The sequence below is a fragment of the Prunus mume genome, linkage group LG8 (genome assembly GCF_029339155.1).
Source record: "Prunus mume cultivar Tortuosa linkage group LG8, ASM2933915v1, whole genome shotgun sequence".
Taxonomy (NCBI): domain Eukaryota; kingdom Viridiplantae; phylum Streptophyta; class Magnoliopsida; order Rosales; family Rosaceae; genus Prunus; species Prunus mume.
The window spans coordinates 11,483,135-11,501,345 of NC_142705.1; the positions used below are offsets into that span (position 1 = coordinate 11,483,135).

General features: G+C 37.8%; 1 protein-coding gene across 2 annotated transcripts; it reads right to left on the reverse strand.

Annotated features, from left to right (window-relative positions):
- Positions 1-1,394, reverse strand: LOC103339567 (uncharacterized). Of its 2 annotated transcripts, XM_008242883.3 has the most exons (3): positions 1,062-1,394; positions 775-937; positions 1-151 (listed from the first exon to the last, which is right to left on the reverse strand). In XM_008242883.3, exons 1-3 carry the CDS (start codon positions 1,222-1,224, stop codon positions 136-138), a joined length of 342 nt encoding a protein of 113 aa, XP_008241105.1. In that variant the 5' UTR covers positions 1,225-1,394; the 3' UTR covers positions 1-135. The 2 variants fall into 2 exon arrangements, with proteins under 2 accessions (XP_008241105.1, XP_008241104.1); XM_008242882.3 differs by lacking the exon at positions 1-151 and having other exon boundaries at positions 209-937; positions 1,062-1,389.
- Positions 1,395-18,211: the final 16,817 nt, after the last annotated feature.

Below are 18,211 nucleotides of genomic sequence, written 5' to 3' on the forward strand. Positions count from 1 at the left end.
AAAACCAAAAAAATAAAGGTAACTTCTCTTTCTTCTTCTTAATTTACAAGAAATGTAACTTTCGGTAAGGTGAATCCATGTGATCCTTTGATGTATTTTCCCATTCCAAATATGTATTTTCTTTGAGTTCCCCCTTCATCGTTTGTAAAACCTATTAACCAAAATTAGAAAATATAAATATAACGCTGCAAAACCACTGCACAAAGAATTTACAATAACCTGCAGGCAGAGCACTGTTTTATTTATGTCCATTTTTTTTTATACAAGATACAGAAACATTACACACAGTAAAAATACAACCAAAGACTGAGTCATGCAGTACATGTCAATCTTTGATGGAATTATCCTTGATATTTCCAGGGTTTTGGTCGCAAGAAACTACTTCTTTCTATGCCCAAATTACCTAAAAGACTTTTCAAATCCATGGAGCTAAGTCTATGGCCGGCTAAACCTCTGAGGAAGTCTTCACTACGGTGCAGCTTATACACTTTCATCTCATAATCTTTTCGTCACATAAATAACACATGACGAGTCGCTATGAAATGAATAATATATAAGCTTGCCCCGACCAGAGTTTTTTCTTAAACCTCTCATTATTTCTTTTAAGATGGGGGAAAAGTTAAAATTAAAAAAAATGAAACAAACACCTAAATATACACAAATTAAAGACATGCAAACACGACACGAACACGAAAAAAAAAACAAAATTAAGCTCAATATACATGTGCCCCCTTGAGGGACTTAAATTCAATGATCCCTTTGTAAAGAGCTTGCCTATTTAGTGGCATGGTGTCCATTTTATAATTTCCATTTCCCTCTTTGGCCTGCTTTGTTGTTGGTGCAAAGCGCCTCTTGCGGTACTCTTTGTTGTTTGATGATGGCTCCGCAACATCCGCTGCAAATCTAACACACTTCTTGCCTTGGATTTTCTCAGATCCTAATCCCCGAAAAATCAAAACAAAAAAAGATAGTTGAATTTTCAAAGTTTCGAGAGAAGACGGGTCAAAGTTCAGAGACTATTACTAAATTATTCCCGCGATAAATGAAACGAAAAAACTTACCAGAAGTCATTTTTTTGTGGTGATCAAGCAAACCTCCCATTTCACATTCAATGTTCTTCATGAAATCTGAGAGAAGGCGCTTGTGGACTTGATGGGCAAGAAGAACCACGCTTCCAGATACAGCAACAACAGCCATGAACCCAACTCCAATAGAGTTATCCATCTCTCTCTCTCTCTCTCTCTCTCTCTCTTAGAATAAAAAAAGTTTCAATTTGGATCAAACACTGTCAAGAACATTTTGTACCAATAAGAACATGGAAAAAACCCAAGAAACGCATCATAACAAATGATTAAAAAAAGAAATTGGCGTTGATTGAAGTTGGTGTAAGATGAATATATAGTGTGAAAAGGATAAAAGGGGGTTTAAGATCGACGAAGTTTCCAAGAACGCATGACATTGACCATATTAAGGCATGTGACTAAAAAAATATCTGGACCCAGTTAAAAAAAGACGGTTAAACTAAATTAATTCATTTGTTCTTTGTTAATTGTGTTAATTTCTGCCTGTATTATCCTCTGCCTCTAATTTTAATTGCAAACAAGTAACAAACTTGCTGTCTTTATCCAGATTCTTCGTGTTTAACCGCAAATCTGCCCCGTTTTAACTTAATGAATCGCCTCATGGGTCAATTTCGATTTCCTTTTTTTAAATTTAGTGACGAGGAAAATCCTACGATTCACTAATCTTTATTAGGTACAAAATCTTAAAATAAATCCGTGATAAAAATAAGCACCCAATGATTGTTTTTAATGTATATAAAATAGGACGATGTTTTTTTTTTCCCTTAAAAAAAATTAAAAATAGAAAACTTATTTTCTCACCAGAGCAAACAAAAATCCAAAAGGGAACCAATTAAATTCGTTTTATAGACAAAAGGAAAAAAAGGAGAGGAGGGGAGGAGAGAGAGAGGGAAGGACAGGCAATGAAAATGACTTCTACTAAGGCTTTCATTGGATATGGAGGGAAAGTATGAATTATGCAACATGGTTTGTACTTGTGCCTTGTACATACTTTAGTTTCTCATTTTTAGCAAAAGGAAACGATAAATAAAGTAGGTTCTTGGTCTATCTAATTAGAACAAAAAAAAAAAATCTAATTAGATTGTGTTTGAATTATATTACGTTTGAAAGAAACACGTATCTAAGATCTTTTCTAACAATTGACGGTGGTGAAGTCAGAAACTTAATCTTGAACTATAATGGTAAATAAAATTTCAAGTTTTTGTATTTACGTTCATTTAGTTGTCACATCAGTTAGTCTATGTAAGTGTAAATATTAATATTAAGCTATCAAGGCCAATGGTTTTTATTTTATTATTTTGGATTTGAACACACCAGAAGTGAAGCTGGTTTCCAAATAATACAAGGAACTCTGAGGTGGTTCTGCATGATTATAGTCAAGACCAGTGATATAAACAATGGATATGATCAAGAATAAGTTAACATACAATTTTAAAATTCAACCAAACAGCTTTTATTCAACTTTGAAAATTTCAATTCAGGAATCTGATTTTTATTTTCTTTTTTCTGAGTCCAATCCTCCAAGCAACACCAACGTCATGTCTCATCATGACTCATGAATGCTATTCCTAGCCCAACAAAGAAAAGCTTCATGACCCACCCACCACCATCGTAAGCATTCCAGATAGCCACCGCACATCATAAAAACATAATTGAAAATTTACGATACAAGTCCATAAAACAAACAGTTCCCATGACTATAAAATCAAGCCATTAGCTAAACAAATGAACTTCAATCAAACAGTGTTGGTACCAAAATACATCAAACTAAATCAACAAATGCACACTTCATCCTCAAGTATAAAAACTTGCAATATCAATACCACACACATCAACAACGTAACCCACAAACAACACAAACCCAATTGAATTATACATATAAAAAAAGAAGAAACCAAAATAACAATTTTGTGGCTAGCTAACCCAATTTTTTCTTCTTGTTTTTGGTTAACATTTGACCTGGTGGAGCCTTAGCTTCCCATCAGTCCTCAGGTGGTGTAGTAGAATACTGGGTGGAGCATAAGGTGGATGAGCTTGATGCAGGCGCACGAGAACGACAGAAACAGCACCCCATACACAATTCTAAATCCCATTTCTGTCTTCTAAACCTATTGCTCTCTCTCTCTCTCTCATTTGAGATCCACAAAAATGGGCATATTTATAGAGGCAGGAAGGGAGAGTTAGATTTGAAGCTGGGAAAGTGGATAGGGTTTTGAATAAATGATTTGAACGTTTGAGTGTGGTTTTTATCTCATACGTGTCATGATGGGCAACTTTGACTTGCCACCTGGGAAATTGATGGAGGAGTGTTACGTGTGGTGCTTTGGTTTAGTGCACCTGTCTGTTTGCACATGTAAGCTTAAAATGTGACCAAGCAAAGCACCAACGTAATGCAATTCATAATATGATATGATATGCAGTTATTTTGGATCATTTTAGGGTTTTATTGTGATTTTTGTTCCATAAATGGATTGGGCAATGTGTGGTTTGGGATATTGGGGACTTTGGAAAATGCAATGTTTTTCTGTGGTTACTCATCACCATGTGTTGTTTGTGTTATGTAAATCTTACGATACATGTTGAGTTTAGGATTTTAACGTTTTATGTTAATGATTATTTTCAACTTTTCACAGGTTATGATTTAGGTGAATTCAAGTTAGCATCTCACATGGTGTTAACTTTACATACAAAAAATGTCTTCGGGTCAGGAGCTCCGACCCATTCAGTTTATAGTTCCTATCGATTAAAAAAGTGAAATGATACACTCTCATTCCTAAGAGCATCTGCAATGGTTAGAATCAATACAATTTTATTGCATGAAATTGAACTAAAATAGTAAAATCTCACTTGCAATGGTGTGATTTAGTTCATTACAATAGAGGGTGCTATGTGATGAACCTCTATTGCAATTGCAATAAGCTAACCTTGGGATCCACATGCTAATTAAAAATAGAAAAAAAAATTACATCAAATGCATTATGCCATTAAGAGCATCTGCAATGGCAATGCAATAGAAAAAATACATCAATTAATACATATATTTTAAATATATTCAAAAGGCTTATTTACTGTAGCAACCCCTGAAACTTCGATCAAATCTCACTTAACCCTCACGAAGTTAAAATTGCCTACTTTACCCTATTGACCGTGGTTTTGTGTTTCACTTCCACTCCCTCTTCCTTCCCACCCCCACCCCCACCCCCACTATTAATGCCATCCAAAGGACCGTAACGACTCCCACTATTAATGCCATCCAAAGGACCGTAAAAAAAGGCGATGTGGCAAGGGCATTATGGTAAAAGCACCCACGTAAGCGAATTGCTGACCTTAGTCAGCGGCCTACGTGACATATTGGACCCCACAAACGTTGAAAATCCTAATTTAAGCGGCTGATGATGAGAATTCTCTCTCTTCTTCTTCGATAATAGGGTTTCTAAACTTAGAGCAACTACTTAGCACCATTTGAAGGATTTAAGGTTCTCCAGAGAAAAATATCTCCATCTTTGTTCGATTAAAGGGTGTGAAGATGAGGAAAGAACCTCCACGAGGAGAAGAGGTGACCGTTGATGCACCTGATTGCTATTGTGGGAGGCTTTCTTGGCTGCAAACTTCTTGGATAGAGTCCAACCCACTTCGGAGGTTCTTTGTGTGTTCAAAATCAGAGGTAGGTTTTGTATTTACTATTTTATCAAAAATTAGAAGAAATTTTTTTTTTTGTGAAAATGTGATGGAATTGTTGTTTGAATGCAGATGGGGGAAAAATGTTGTGGTTTTTTTTGTATGGGTTGATATTGAAATGCCTCCCCATGAGAGAGCTCTGATGGCTTGGCTGCTGAGGACAAAGAGAGAAGTTGAAGATCATATTGGGCGTGCAAGAGCAAGAGAGAAGAAGTTGTGGATTGCTCTGTTTATTTCTTGGGCCTTTGTGTTTATGATTTGGTTTGGCAATGTTGTGTAATGTAACTTAGGCAATGTGGTATGTTTGAAAGTTAGGTAATGTTGTGTAATGTACCTAGTTGAATGGCAATTTAGGGATATGAGAGTCTTTATGCAATGGCTCTAGCATTTTGCAAATGTAATGCTTTCGAAGCCCTTTTGTAATGGTTATGACTAAAGACTTATGTAAGCAACATAATTGTTGAAACCTTTAAGAGCTTTACAATTGCCACTGATTCATAACTTTACATAAACTGCATATAGTCTTGTACATAAATTGTACAGTTTAAACCATAAACTCAGAATACTTTCTAAGCACTTGTTTAAACCATGGTAATGCCAAAACAAAATACAAAAGATCTCATATGCACATGTTCACTGAATATGCACCATCCATGGCAATGCTGTACAATCTTGTTCCCAAAAATAAAGTAGACACTCAAATATCAAATAGACAGTTTCTACCCAAAAACACATGTGTTCCCCAAGACACAGCAAAAATAGAGGAGAGATTTTCAATATCTCCATGGCTTAAACTTTGCCAAGAAGGCTTTCTTCTTAGCCGGAGACTTAAACCTAACTTTTCTTTGTAGGGAAGCTTGTAAAGGCTGAGATGAATTTGGTGCTTGAGATTGGGAGACTTGTTCAAACAGAGAAGTTTTAGAGGCTTGTTCAAACTGGGGAGCTTGAGAGGCTTGTTCAAACTGAGAAGCTTCAAAGGATTGTTCAAACTAAGATGCTTGAGATGGTTGTTCAAATTGAGATGCTTAAGCTGGTTGGTGAGATGGTTGAGCTGGTTGGTAAGATGGTTGAGCTACTTGGTGAAATGGTTGAGGAGTTTGGTTAGACTGAGAAGAAGCTTGAGATGGTTGAGGAGCTTGGCTAGACTGAGAATAAGCTTGGTGATGATTGACCCTTTTTTTAGCCTTTGATATGATCTGAAAATTATGGAAGAGTTATATTAAATGCATGCTATTGGATTAATATCTACAAATGAAGAGTCTCAAACTGTTACTTAAATAAAAGAAACCCAACTTACTGGTTGTTTTTGCCTTGATTGTCTTGTAATTCTTTGAGTAGATGTGTTGGCTTGATATGCTGTCTTCTTTTGCCTTTGTGATGGTACCTGACCAACAAACATCACTAGGAAATCCATATCAGAATGCCAAACATACATAATTTTAAAAATCACATGCTTTGAATATACCTGGCTGCTATTCCATGCTTCATTTACCCTTGGACATTTCCTCTTATTATGGCCTGGTTGCTTACATATGGAACACTTGATTTCCAAATTATACCTTGGCAAGTGTTTAGCTTTAAGATTAGAGCTTGAAGATGGTTCACCGGCTGAGCTTATCCTGGTTTTCTTTGGCCTCCCTAGCTGTTTATGAAACTTAGGTGGCAACAAATGTGACAAATTTGTTTTAGCCTACAAGTCTTGACTTGCCATTGGATGAACCATGAGTTTGTAAGCTTTCATGAAGGCCTCTTTTTTTGTAATAATCATGGACATAGCTGATGTGATTGCCATTTAATTGCCCAATGGCAGCACAATCATGCTTACATGGGATCCCAATAAGATCTCATTGCCTACATGAACAACTTATGTTTCTCAAATCGACTACCCCCTGAGTGCCTCCAAAACACTTAACCTCATATTTGCTCTCCCCTGCAAGCCTTGGAATGCACCAGGTTGACTGTTTCTTAAGCTTCTCAAGAGTTGCAAAAACTCTTGGCCCCACATCATGAGCCCATTTCTCCATAGCTTCTTTTCTAGTTGCTATCAACAACATGATATAATACCTTATCCTCTCAAGCAATGTTATGATAGGCTTGTCTCTAGCATCAAATATAGACTTGTTGAATGCCCCATACATGTTATTCAAGGGAATGTCACATTTTGAGTGTGTTCTGAAGTGAGATCTACACCACTGCATTGGATCAAGCCTTGACAACCACTCAAAAGTTGGTCCTAACAAATCTTGGAGCTTTTTCATCTCTGCTTGAAACCAAGGTATAGTTGTATTTCTTGCAGCAGCCTCCATATGTTGTTTTAGAACTAATCCTCTATGGCCAGCAGGGATAAAATTGGCATGCAGATGTTTAGGGCAATGCCTATGCTCAGAGTTTGGAAACATGTCACCCACTGTATCAATTAAGCTCTTTTGTCTATCTGTAATGAACACGTAGCCATTACTATTTTCAATGCCAAGATCAACAGCTAAGAGTTCCAAAAACCAAGTCCAAGTTGCATAATTCTCAGCCTTTGCCACTACATAAGCTATTGGATACATGCCGTTATTAGGATCAACACCAACAACAGATAGTAATTGGCCAGGATGTTGCCTTTTGATGTGACAATCATCCAAACCAACAACTGGCCTCAAACCATCAATAAATCCTTTCTTTGTAGCTGCTAAACATATATAAATCCTTTCAAATCTAGATTTGTCACCTTCCAAATTGGACTTAATCTTTACAGTAGTTCCCACATTTGTCTTTTTTAGCTCCTCAACATAATCCCAAAGAGTCTCAAACTATTTTGTGTAAGTCCATTCACTTACAATAGTTGCCTTTTGCCTTGCTCTATAGATCTGTGATCTTAAAGCTATGATGCGTAGATCTTCATTCACCGTTTCCTTAAACGCTCATACATCCCAATTTATTATTATAGACAGCTGTGTAGCATATCTCTCTGCTAACCATGATGAGTTAGCATGAACATTGCGTTCAATAGTCCCACAGGTGTGCTCATCTTCATAACTCTTAATTTGAACCATGCTACTTCCATTTACAGCTGAAGCATAAATAAATAATGGACATTTTCCATTCTTGATCCCATTACAAACTGCTCTGACTTTATCTTTATCATTCTTGAATAACTTTATCTTCCTTATGTTGAACACTGAGTAGTTTCTCACTGCTTTACTAAAAACGTAGACACTGGGAAATCTTAGACCAAGCTTAAAGATTGGCTTATTCAAATATGTTTGAGGCCTAATATCTTCAAACGTGGGCAGTTTCCTCTTCCTTTTTCTCAGAGGCAATTCAACCTCATCACATGAGCTACTATCCAAGTTATTAACATCACTTATAGCCATATAATTTGATTTCTCTCTTTCATCTGCAGCTGGATCCATATCTGGAGCATTGTGGTCAACATTCATCATTCTCCAGCAAGCATTGTTCATCTTCACTTTGGTCATAAGCACTATCATAAAATTCAGGGTCTTCACTGTCTTCACTATCATTTTCAGCCCTTTTGTCATTCTCTCCCTCTTCATATAGTCCCATCCTCCACATTTATACCATCAGGAACAATACCTTTATCATCTTCCTCATCCACATTTATACCCTCAGGAACAGTTCTTTCATGCCTATCCTCAACCACATTTGTACCCTCAGGAACAGTGCATTCATCACCAGCTTCCTCCACATGCATAAGCTCAGGAATAGTACCTTCATCACCCTCGTCCTCCTCATCAACAGCAATGCCATCCTCCTCATACATACCCTCATAACCAGATTGTTCAAATTCAGCAGTTAGGTTTATTGCAATAGGACCCCTCTTACTCCAAGCCAATACAGATTTATCCACACTAACAACAGTAGAGTGTTCCAAGTAAATGACAATCACTATTTGAAAGTTAGTAGGCACCAAATTACACCAATCAAGTAGCCGAGCATCACTATCTATACGCACTTTTTCACCATTTTGTATCCCTGTCACAACTACTTGGTCATGATGCCCAAGCTCTTTTGCATAAGCATATATCTCTAACAAATTTATGTAGTCTAAAAGACACTAGTCCAAATAATCAACAGATCCCCCCACATAAAACCACTACTTATTGAGGTTTGGGAATTTTACTATTCTACCTCCATGGTGTACTTCAAAGGTGACTATTCCTTTGTCATTTGCACAACAGAACATAAAAACACACACTTCAACCACTGCCTAGTCATATGTATAGCAATACAACCACTAAAATACCAGTAAACACTAAAACAACCCTTAAACAACAAGCAAACAAGAACTAGTAAACAAGAAAACAACTAGTAAAGCACTAAAACGACATTTAATCAACTAGTAAACAAGAAAACATAACAGCAACACATAGGGGACCGCAACAATTTTTTATTCGAAGCTAATCAAACTCAACACCTTTAGACCCGACCCAACAAAGCAAGTAGACAATAAAGAAGTTTAAACCTGGACCACATTTTATAAATCTATCGCTTTCGTCGATTTCATTTCAAAAGGAAAAGCAAAGGGCCACTTACCGTACTCGGGTTGAGAACCTCATTTCTCTCTCGGCACCGTCATTGTCCAATTTGTCCAATATTCACGCAATGCCCAGATTTTAATTCTTCTGATTTCACTCTTCTGCAAGATTCTTCTCAAATGTTCGAATATCTCTCTTCTATACAGTCCAAACCCTAATCTCCCCAAATTATATCGACTGAGAAAAGGTTCTTTGGCCAGACTTTACGAACTCAACCGCTTAGATTAGGATTTTCAACGCCTGTAGGGTCCAATATGCCATATAGGCCGCTGACTAAGGTCAGGAATTGGCCCATGTGGGTGCTTTTACCATAATGCCCCTACCACGCTGCCAGTTTTTAACTCTTTTGATGGCATTAATGGGGGAAGTGGAACACAAAACCACGGTCAATGGGGTAATGTGGGTCATTTTAACTTTTGAGGTGGTTAAGTGAGATTTGACCGAAGTTTCAGGGGGTGCTACAGTAAATAAGTTTATTCAAAATTGGTCTCTTTTTAAAGATCTTTTTTAGAATATTTCAATGCTGCAATTTTTAGTGTTATAAAATTCATCTGTTTTATTTTATTTGAGTATGTAAAAAAGACAAGTAAGAGGATATAACTATTGATATGAAGCTATTAAACTGTATCATTGCAAGTAAAACTGTAGTTCAATTCAATAAATGCCAAAGAGTTCAATACATTGAACTAACAACCATTGTAAATGCTTTAAAGCAATTTGAATTTGAGGTCAAATATCAAACATTAAATTTGAATTTGAAGGCTTATATGACAATTTGACATATGGTTTTACATTCCACCCTATATGTCAAATTAAAATATTATTTTATTACATATTATTTATTGGTTTACAACGATCTAGGCACATTGATTGAAAAATAATAATAAAATAACGAAATAACATCACAAAGTCAAACAACCAAAAATAACAGTAAGAGAGAGACATGTTATTCCACGTATGATTTAACATTTCGATCGGAGTGAATCTTAGCTTCTTTTTCTATATGTTAAAAGTGCCAAGTTGAATTTAACATCTTCCTTGGAGATGCTCTAAATGGTCATCAATGAATTTAACAAGTTGAATTTAACATTTCGGTTTATGTGTGTTTTAAAGTGATAAAATATTTATATATATATATATATATTTTTTTTTTATAGGAAAAAGGAAACTTACAACTAGAAACCACGAGGGCACGCAGGCCCAACTAAATCAAAATAAAATGGAGCGGAGCAACTAAGAGGAAGCCCCTGCTCCCAAAGGTGGGAAGTGTTCAGATTATGGCCTAAATTAGCTAAAGAATCAGCAGTAAAGTTTGCTTCTCGAAAAACATGGTGGAAGGAAATTTCTTCACAGCAGGAGCTAAGCAACCTTATGTCTTGAACCAAGAGACGAATGCTCCAAGGAATCGAAATTTTGTTATTGATACAATCAATGACGAGCTTGCAGTCACATTCAATTAAAAAATTTACGCCAACCATTTTTGATGGCATGGGCCAAGTCATCCTGAAGAGCCAAACACTCTGCCACATTGATCGAGACTTGCCCTATGTTCTTACCTTCGGCAAGCCTAACGTTACCGTTCTAGTCCCGAATCACAAAACTAATAGCAGCCATATTGTCACGCACCGAACCATCAAAATTCACGTTTATCCAGTCACAGGGAGGCATTTTCTATTTGTTAGTAGGCTCACCACTAGGCTTTAGGGGGGGATGGGTTGTAATAACCCAAACATTAATTAGTATTTAACCATTAAACAATTAAGAGGGAAAGACACTTTTGCCCTTAGAATATTATAGTAAAGGAAAAGTTGACTTTTTGACCGAGAAAGAATTTGGCAATTCCACATGCACCGTTACGTAGAACGTAGCGAAACGAGTCCGTAGATATGTAGTGGGCTCGAATCGGAGTTTTGACGAAGAAAATACGTGGAAAGGCAAAATGGTAATTTGCAAAGTCAGAATTTTAGAACCCCAATTCTCTCTCTTCTCCCTCGTCTTTTTCTCTCTCCGACGATCTCCTCCCGCAGGATCTTCCAACCTCCATAGCCACCTCATCGACCACCTGCATCTTGCCGGCTTGCCAAAAGGACCAGCTTGGTTCCGTCTTCAACCCGACCACCTCTCGCGCTAGCCGCGTAAACCGCCGAAAACTTCGAAGGAAGTTGCGATTTTGTGAAATTCAAGCTCGTTCTTCGTCATCCACCACCAAATCGGACGAGTGAGGTATGGTTTTCTAGCTATTTTCCATGCTCTAGCGCTGGTTATGTAGGATTCCAGAAATTTCCGTAGATCGTTCGATTTTCAATCTAGGTTTCATGATTTTGAGAGTGTGATTCCGGCCACTTTTTGGGGTAGGTCCAAGAATAAAAGTGGTTCCAAAATGGGTGTGATTTCGGCCACTATAGGAGTTTGGGCCGGCGGTTTGGAGTTTTTCGGCAGCCAGGAATTTATCAAGCCACCCACGACCCGGGCGTGTGGTAGGTGTAAGGCAGATTCGGTGGGGACCACACTCAGTCCTAGAATGATCCTCGTGTTGTCACAAGCACGTAGGAATTCGCGGATCTCAATTTGGATAACGTTTGAACCCCAAACGGATCTCACATCTTGTGTGATTTTCAAGTTCAATACAATGGAATCGTTGATCGTGCGATTGTGACCAATCCAACCGTCCGATCGAGACCAGACTCACGGGACTTGTGTCCCAGGTTCAAAGGAACGTTAATGTGGGCATATGAGTTACTTTAATTTGATGCATGCACTTCTAGGTGGGTCAGGGTTTTATTTAAATATTTATACCGAGCAGTTTTATTAATATATATTATTATGGTAATTGAATCAGGCCCGGGCACCAGTTTACCTGCATGAGGGACCTTCAAAAGGTTCAACGAGCTCAAACCAATAAAGGAGTGGACTCTTTGTTTTCATAAATGAATTTATGCAATTCAGTTACAGTATTTAATCTCGAATAAATTTTATTCACATATTAGTGATTTATAAATTGATACTAGCTTTTAAATATTTTAATTTATATGCTGCCAAGTGAGATACCCTTTAAGGGTAGAGGAGTAGGAAATTTTAGTTAAATATCAGATAAATGGCAGCAGAGTTCTAGATTTAACAGAATTCAGTATTCATCAGATTTATTTCAGAAAGTCTTTATATTTTCTTAAGCCACCTTAGGTACCAAGTTATAGAAACATGTTGCCTTCAGATATGACGATGTCCACGGAGCCTTCGGTAAATATGTTGCCTTCGGATTATATTGGTTGCCTTCGGTTTAGTCAACATGCTTGACAGTTACCCCACAAGTTCTATGGTACTGGACTCGTAAGTAGTGAATGCGGATCATGTTGACTACGGTCCAAACAATCCTATCACCGATTTGTGGCTCGGGTTGACTTTGTGTCACCGAGACCTGCCAGAGGAATTGACGGATTATCAGGAATTGAAATAATTAAATGGGCACACCTAGGTGGTAGTTTTAAACTGATTTAAGAGCTTTTAAGAGTTTAAAGATGACCATGAGTATGATTGGCATATATTTATAAATATATGAGTGCATTGATTTCAGTACGTATATGATAAAGAGAATGATTTAGTTTTGACTAACTGTTTTTACAGTGGGATTAGTATGTTCTTACATATTTTCTAAACTTTGTTTTTGGGTTTACTCATCTTTTTAATGTTTTGCGCCCTATGGACGTGCATCCGAGAGCCACTATAGGCAGTTTCCGCTTCCTGCATCTCTTCAGTTTGGTGTACGATTCTTGACCCTCCAAATGTATCTTCTTCTTGTAAATTAATATGTGTAGATGCTCTGATATTGCCCTTGGGCTTGAACTTTACTGTTGGTTGTATATATACATGCTGGAAGTTGGATTGTGTATATATATGCTTGTTTTGACATGTGTAAGTTTTAGGGAATGAACTTATTACAGGGGAGACTCTGCCGAATTTTCGGTAGAAGTCAAGGCTAAAATGAAGTTAAGTTTTTAACCAGAAAGGCAACCAGGTCATTGTGCTTGGCACGCTAGGTGTCGATCACGAACAGGGTTCGGCTCGGATTCCAAAGTGGAATTTGGGTCGGGTCCTGTCATGTGTGGTATGGAGTTGATTTTCCAATAGTCAAGACCAACTTGACCAGCAACATCAAGAGCTCTAACCAAGTGAGGGGCAATGTCTTTAAAAACACAGTTGTTCCAAGCCTCCTAGACTTGCCAGCAGAAAATGAGAGCTTTTGAAAGACTATTCAATCCATCTATATCCTTTAAATGCGGAGCGTATCTAGGCACTTGATTCCATCAAAATTCGGTTGAGAGGTTGTGGGGATCATGGAGGTACACCTCCAAATATTAGCAACAAACTGACATTCAAAAAATATATGGTTAATAGTCTCCAAGTGATTGTTACAAAGAGGGCACTCAGGATTGATATTAGGTAAATATTTATGTAAGTGACTTCTAACTTATAATCTTTTCCGAATAAATAACCAAGCAAAGAGCTTGACTTTGGGAGGCAGAGTTAAACTCCACATTTTCTTTAGTAAGGAAGCACTAGGATAGGAAGGCTCATCTTGTAACTGAAGGTTATAAGCATATTTGATGGGAAACTTTCCATTGGGGTTGGGCCCCCAGATTAATTTATCCTGCAGTGGAGAAAGAGGGAGGGGGATAGCTAGAATTCTTTCCTAAATGTCTTCATTAACTTCTTGAAGGAGCTTATCAAGCTGCCAAACCTAGTTTTGAATAAAATCTAGTAAAGGAACTGGGAAAACCTAATTTGCAGTTCAGAAAAGGATGGATTGACCATTACCAACAATCCATCTAATACCTTTATGCAGAACTATGCAAGCTTCAAGGATGGCCTTCCAAGTTAAAGAATGAGAAGTCTTTTTGTGGACAGAGACAAAACAGTTTTTTTTAAGTACTTCTTAGTTATGATATAAGCCCGCCAATTAGTAGGATCAGATAGGCAAATCCAGCCTAATTTAGCTAAAGTCGCCTTGTTAAAATGAATAGATGATCGAACCCCTAGACCCCTTAAATGTTTAGGCAAGCAAATATCTTTCCAAGAAACATGAGGGACCTTATTACCACTACTCCAGAAAAAACGCCTACTACAAGCATTCAATTCCTTACAAACTTCTTTGGGACATTTGAAATAGGAACGGGTATGGTTAGGAATACTAGAAGCACTAGCCTTAATTAAGGTGAGACGACCAACTTTAGGTAGCATTTGGGGCTTCCAACCTGCAAACTTTTCGAATTATTTCCATCATCATTTTGGCATTAGCTGGATCTTTCCAGAATATAATATTGTGGATGCCAAGGTAGCACCCTAAGATAGCCTTATGCTGAATCTGCAGTAGATTACTTAGGGTAGTTCTAACTTGTGAGTGAACATTTCCAGAGAAGTAAATAGTGGATTTATCTAAGTTAATTTTTTGACCAGATACTTTGGCCTTTTTTTCTAATAAAGTGTTAATATTTCTGGTAGCCACAGCAATAGCTCTGGCAAAGACAATCATTAGCAAAAACCAAGTTAGAGACTTGATCCCTTCCAGAGGAAGAAGTAGACCCACATTAGATTTAGGATTTTTAGTAAGAATATTAAAATGCCTAATAAAAGGCTCCATACACATGATAAAAATATAAGGAGATAAAAGATCTCCTTACCGAATTCCCCTAGAGGCACTGAAATGACCATAGGGAGAACCATTAATAAGCAAGGAGAATGAAGGACTAGAAACACAATTCATAATTCGATCACACCACCTAGGACTGAAACCAACTTTGGACAGGCAACCTTTAATAAACCCCTAATCCAGGAGGTCATAAGCCTTTTCAAGGTCGAGTTTGATAGCCATAGCTCCTTAAGCACATTTCTTCCGTTTAAAATCATGGAATAACTCATGAGCAATGAAAATGTTGTCGAAAATAGATCTACCTAGAGCAAAAGCTCCCTGGTTTCTGGAAATACATTTTGAAAGTAAGGGTCTGAGCCGATTAACAAGAATTTTAGTGATAATTTTATAAGAAACATTACATAAACTAATAGGCCTATAGTGATTAACAGTCTCAGGGGAGTCCACTTTAGAAATAAGAGCTACTATATTAGTGTGATTAACGTCCTGCAAAGGAACATTATTGGTGAAAAAATCATTGACTAAGTCTTTAACCATTAACTTAGTATTCTCCTAACATCTTTTGTAGAAGACTGCTTGATGTAGTACAGCCCGTAGGTATTAGATTAAGCATCCAAACAATAGAACATAGAAGAGTATAAGAGATCGAGGAGACGAAAATATAGATCGAAAAGACGAAAGAAAGGGTAGAACAGTAGAACAGTAGAACAAGAAGAATATTGGAGGTCGGGGAGACGAAAATATAGATCGAAGGGACGAAAGAAAGGACAGAAATCACATAGTTTTAAGAGAAGGTTTACTCAATATCCAAATCTGAATTTTAAAGAACTACATGGGGGTATTTATAGCAAACTAAAACCTAGACATAATAGGATAAAAATCCCTTGCTTAAACGGAAATCATAACCCAAATAAAATAGGAAACTTAAAACTAGAAATCTGGAAATCTGGAAAAGTAGAAATCCTACTAGAATTTGGAAAACTAGAGAATCTAGGAAACTAACAAATATATTAGGAAACTAATAAATTTAGGTCCTATGCGTCCTGCATCATTCTCCTCCGCCGAAAAGAACTCGACTCCGACGAGTAAACAGCGACAAAATCAAAATCCCGAGGAAGTGTAAAGAGGCATGTGGCGTTCGTTAGTTCTTCAAGATCAGCATCATATTTGCCACCTTGAAACCAGCCGTTCCGCAAGCCTAGAACATTAGTCCTTGTTAGAATGGCAAATAGATAGCTCTGCCTAGACCCATGACAAACATGATCAGCCAACGAATGCAAGCGCATGTGTGGGTGTGATAGACCCTCAATCCATGGTGTTCGTAAGTCGTCGCCAGAGTGCCTTGGTGCAAGAAAAACACCTAGCGTTGCATGTCGGGCTATCTCAAAATCAAAGTGTTGGTGCATGAAGTTCTTGTTGTGTGGTTGGGGTGGCGGTGTAGAGACGGAATGTTGTCGTCAACTAGAGGAGAACCCATCGGATGTTGGGTATGGTTGGGCTGTGGCATAGAACCAAAAGAAACGATGGGCTCCAGTTGAACCTCGGGCATGCTAATCGATAGTTCCATTGACTGATTCGGAGGACCATGTGGCACGGCCTTGAGTGTTTGATCCATCAGTGGATTGGGAAGAAGGCCACCTTCTGGCGGCGGAGTCGACGAACTCGAGAGCACCACTGAGGTAGAAGAAGGGTCAGTCGTTCCAAGCTGAAAGTGATTGATAAGCATCTGAACGGAGTCTTGGAGTTTGTTGATGGCAAGGGCCATCTTCGCACGATGTGTGTGAGCCTGTACCAACTCGTCTTTGAGGTCAGCACGATGTGTGTGAGCCTGTACTAACTCGTCTTTGAAGTCAACACCGAGTTTGAGAGTTGGGTTTCCATGCCAGCGATATCGTCAGAAACTTTGTCTCGAACGCATGAAACTGTTCAGCAAGGCTGGCCACGGTTTGGGGTGCCATGGTAGAGAGCAAACGCATACGAAAGTGAGGGAAGGCTCTGATTACCAATTGATGTAGTACAGCCCGTAGGTATTAGATTAAGCATCCAAACAATAGAACATAGAAGAGTATAAGAGATCGAGGAGACGAAAATATAGATCGAAAAGACGAAAGAAAGGGTAGAACAGTAGAACAGTAGAACAAGAAGAATATTGGAGGTCGGGGAGACGAAAATATAGATCGAAGGGACGAAAGAAAGGACAGAAATCACATAGTTTTAAGAGAAGGTTTACTCAATATCCAAATCTGAATTTTAAAGAACTACATGGGGGTATTTATAGCAAACTAAAACCTAGACATAATAGGATAAAAATCCCTTGCTTAAACGGAAATCATAACCCAAATAAAATAGGAAACTTAAAACTAGAAATCTGGAAATCTGGAAAAGTAGAAATCCTACTAGAATTTGGAAAACTAGAGAATCTAGGAAACTAACAAATATATTAGGAAACTAATAAATTTAGGTCCTATGCGTCCTGCATCACTGCTTGCAAGCCATCAAGGCCAAGGGCTTTAAGAGGCCCTATACCCTTAACAGCACATTCCAGTTCAAAGTCTGTGACATGAGCCAACAGATTTACGTTCTTTTGGCTGGTGACATAAGGCTCAACTGGGAGCCTGCTCAGCTGCGAATCTAAGCTTGAAAGCTTTAATAAAAGTTTGATGGAGGACATCACCATCAACCCAAAGCCCATCAGGATCCTTAATTCTAATGATTTGGTTTCGTTTCCTTCTAATGAGAGCATGGGTGTGAAAATATTTAGTGTTTTTGTCACCAAGCTGGAGCCAATTACCTCTTGCTTTCTGGGCATAGAAAACTTCTTCTTGCTCAAGCAAAATCCTCAAATAAGTATTTAACTTGCGGTCTTTGTCTAAGAAGGGATTCTGGGTGAACTATTCTTGGATAAGAAGTAAATTCTCTTGTGTTAATCTAAGTTTTTGGAATAGGTCTCCAAAAACATTTCTATTCCAAGATTTTAGTTTATGTTTGAAGGTGTTACAGCACGATTGGATTTTCTGAGCAGCATTCCCACTGTAAGAATTATTCCAGGTTTGGGTGACCACTTGATCAAAATCTCTATGAGCTAACCACATGGCTTCAAATCTAAAGGCTTTTGGGATTCTTCTAGAAGTGTCATTACATGTGAGAAGGATGGGACCATGGTCTGATCTTAGAATAGGAGCATTTCGGAGTTCAAAATTGGGGAAAAGAGTCATCCATGCAAGGTTAACAAGAGCCCGATCTAGTCTTTCATAGATAAT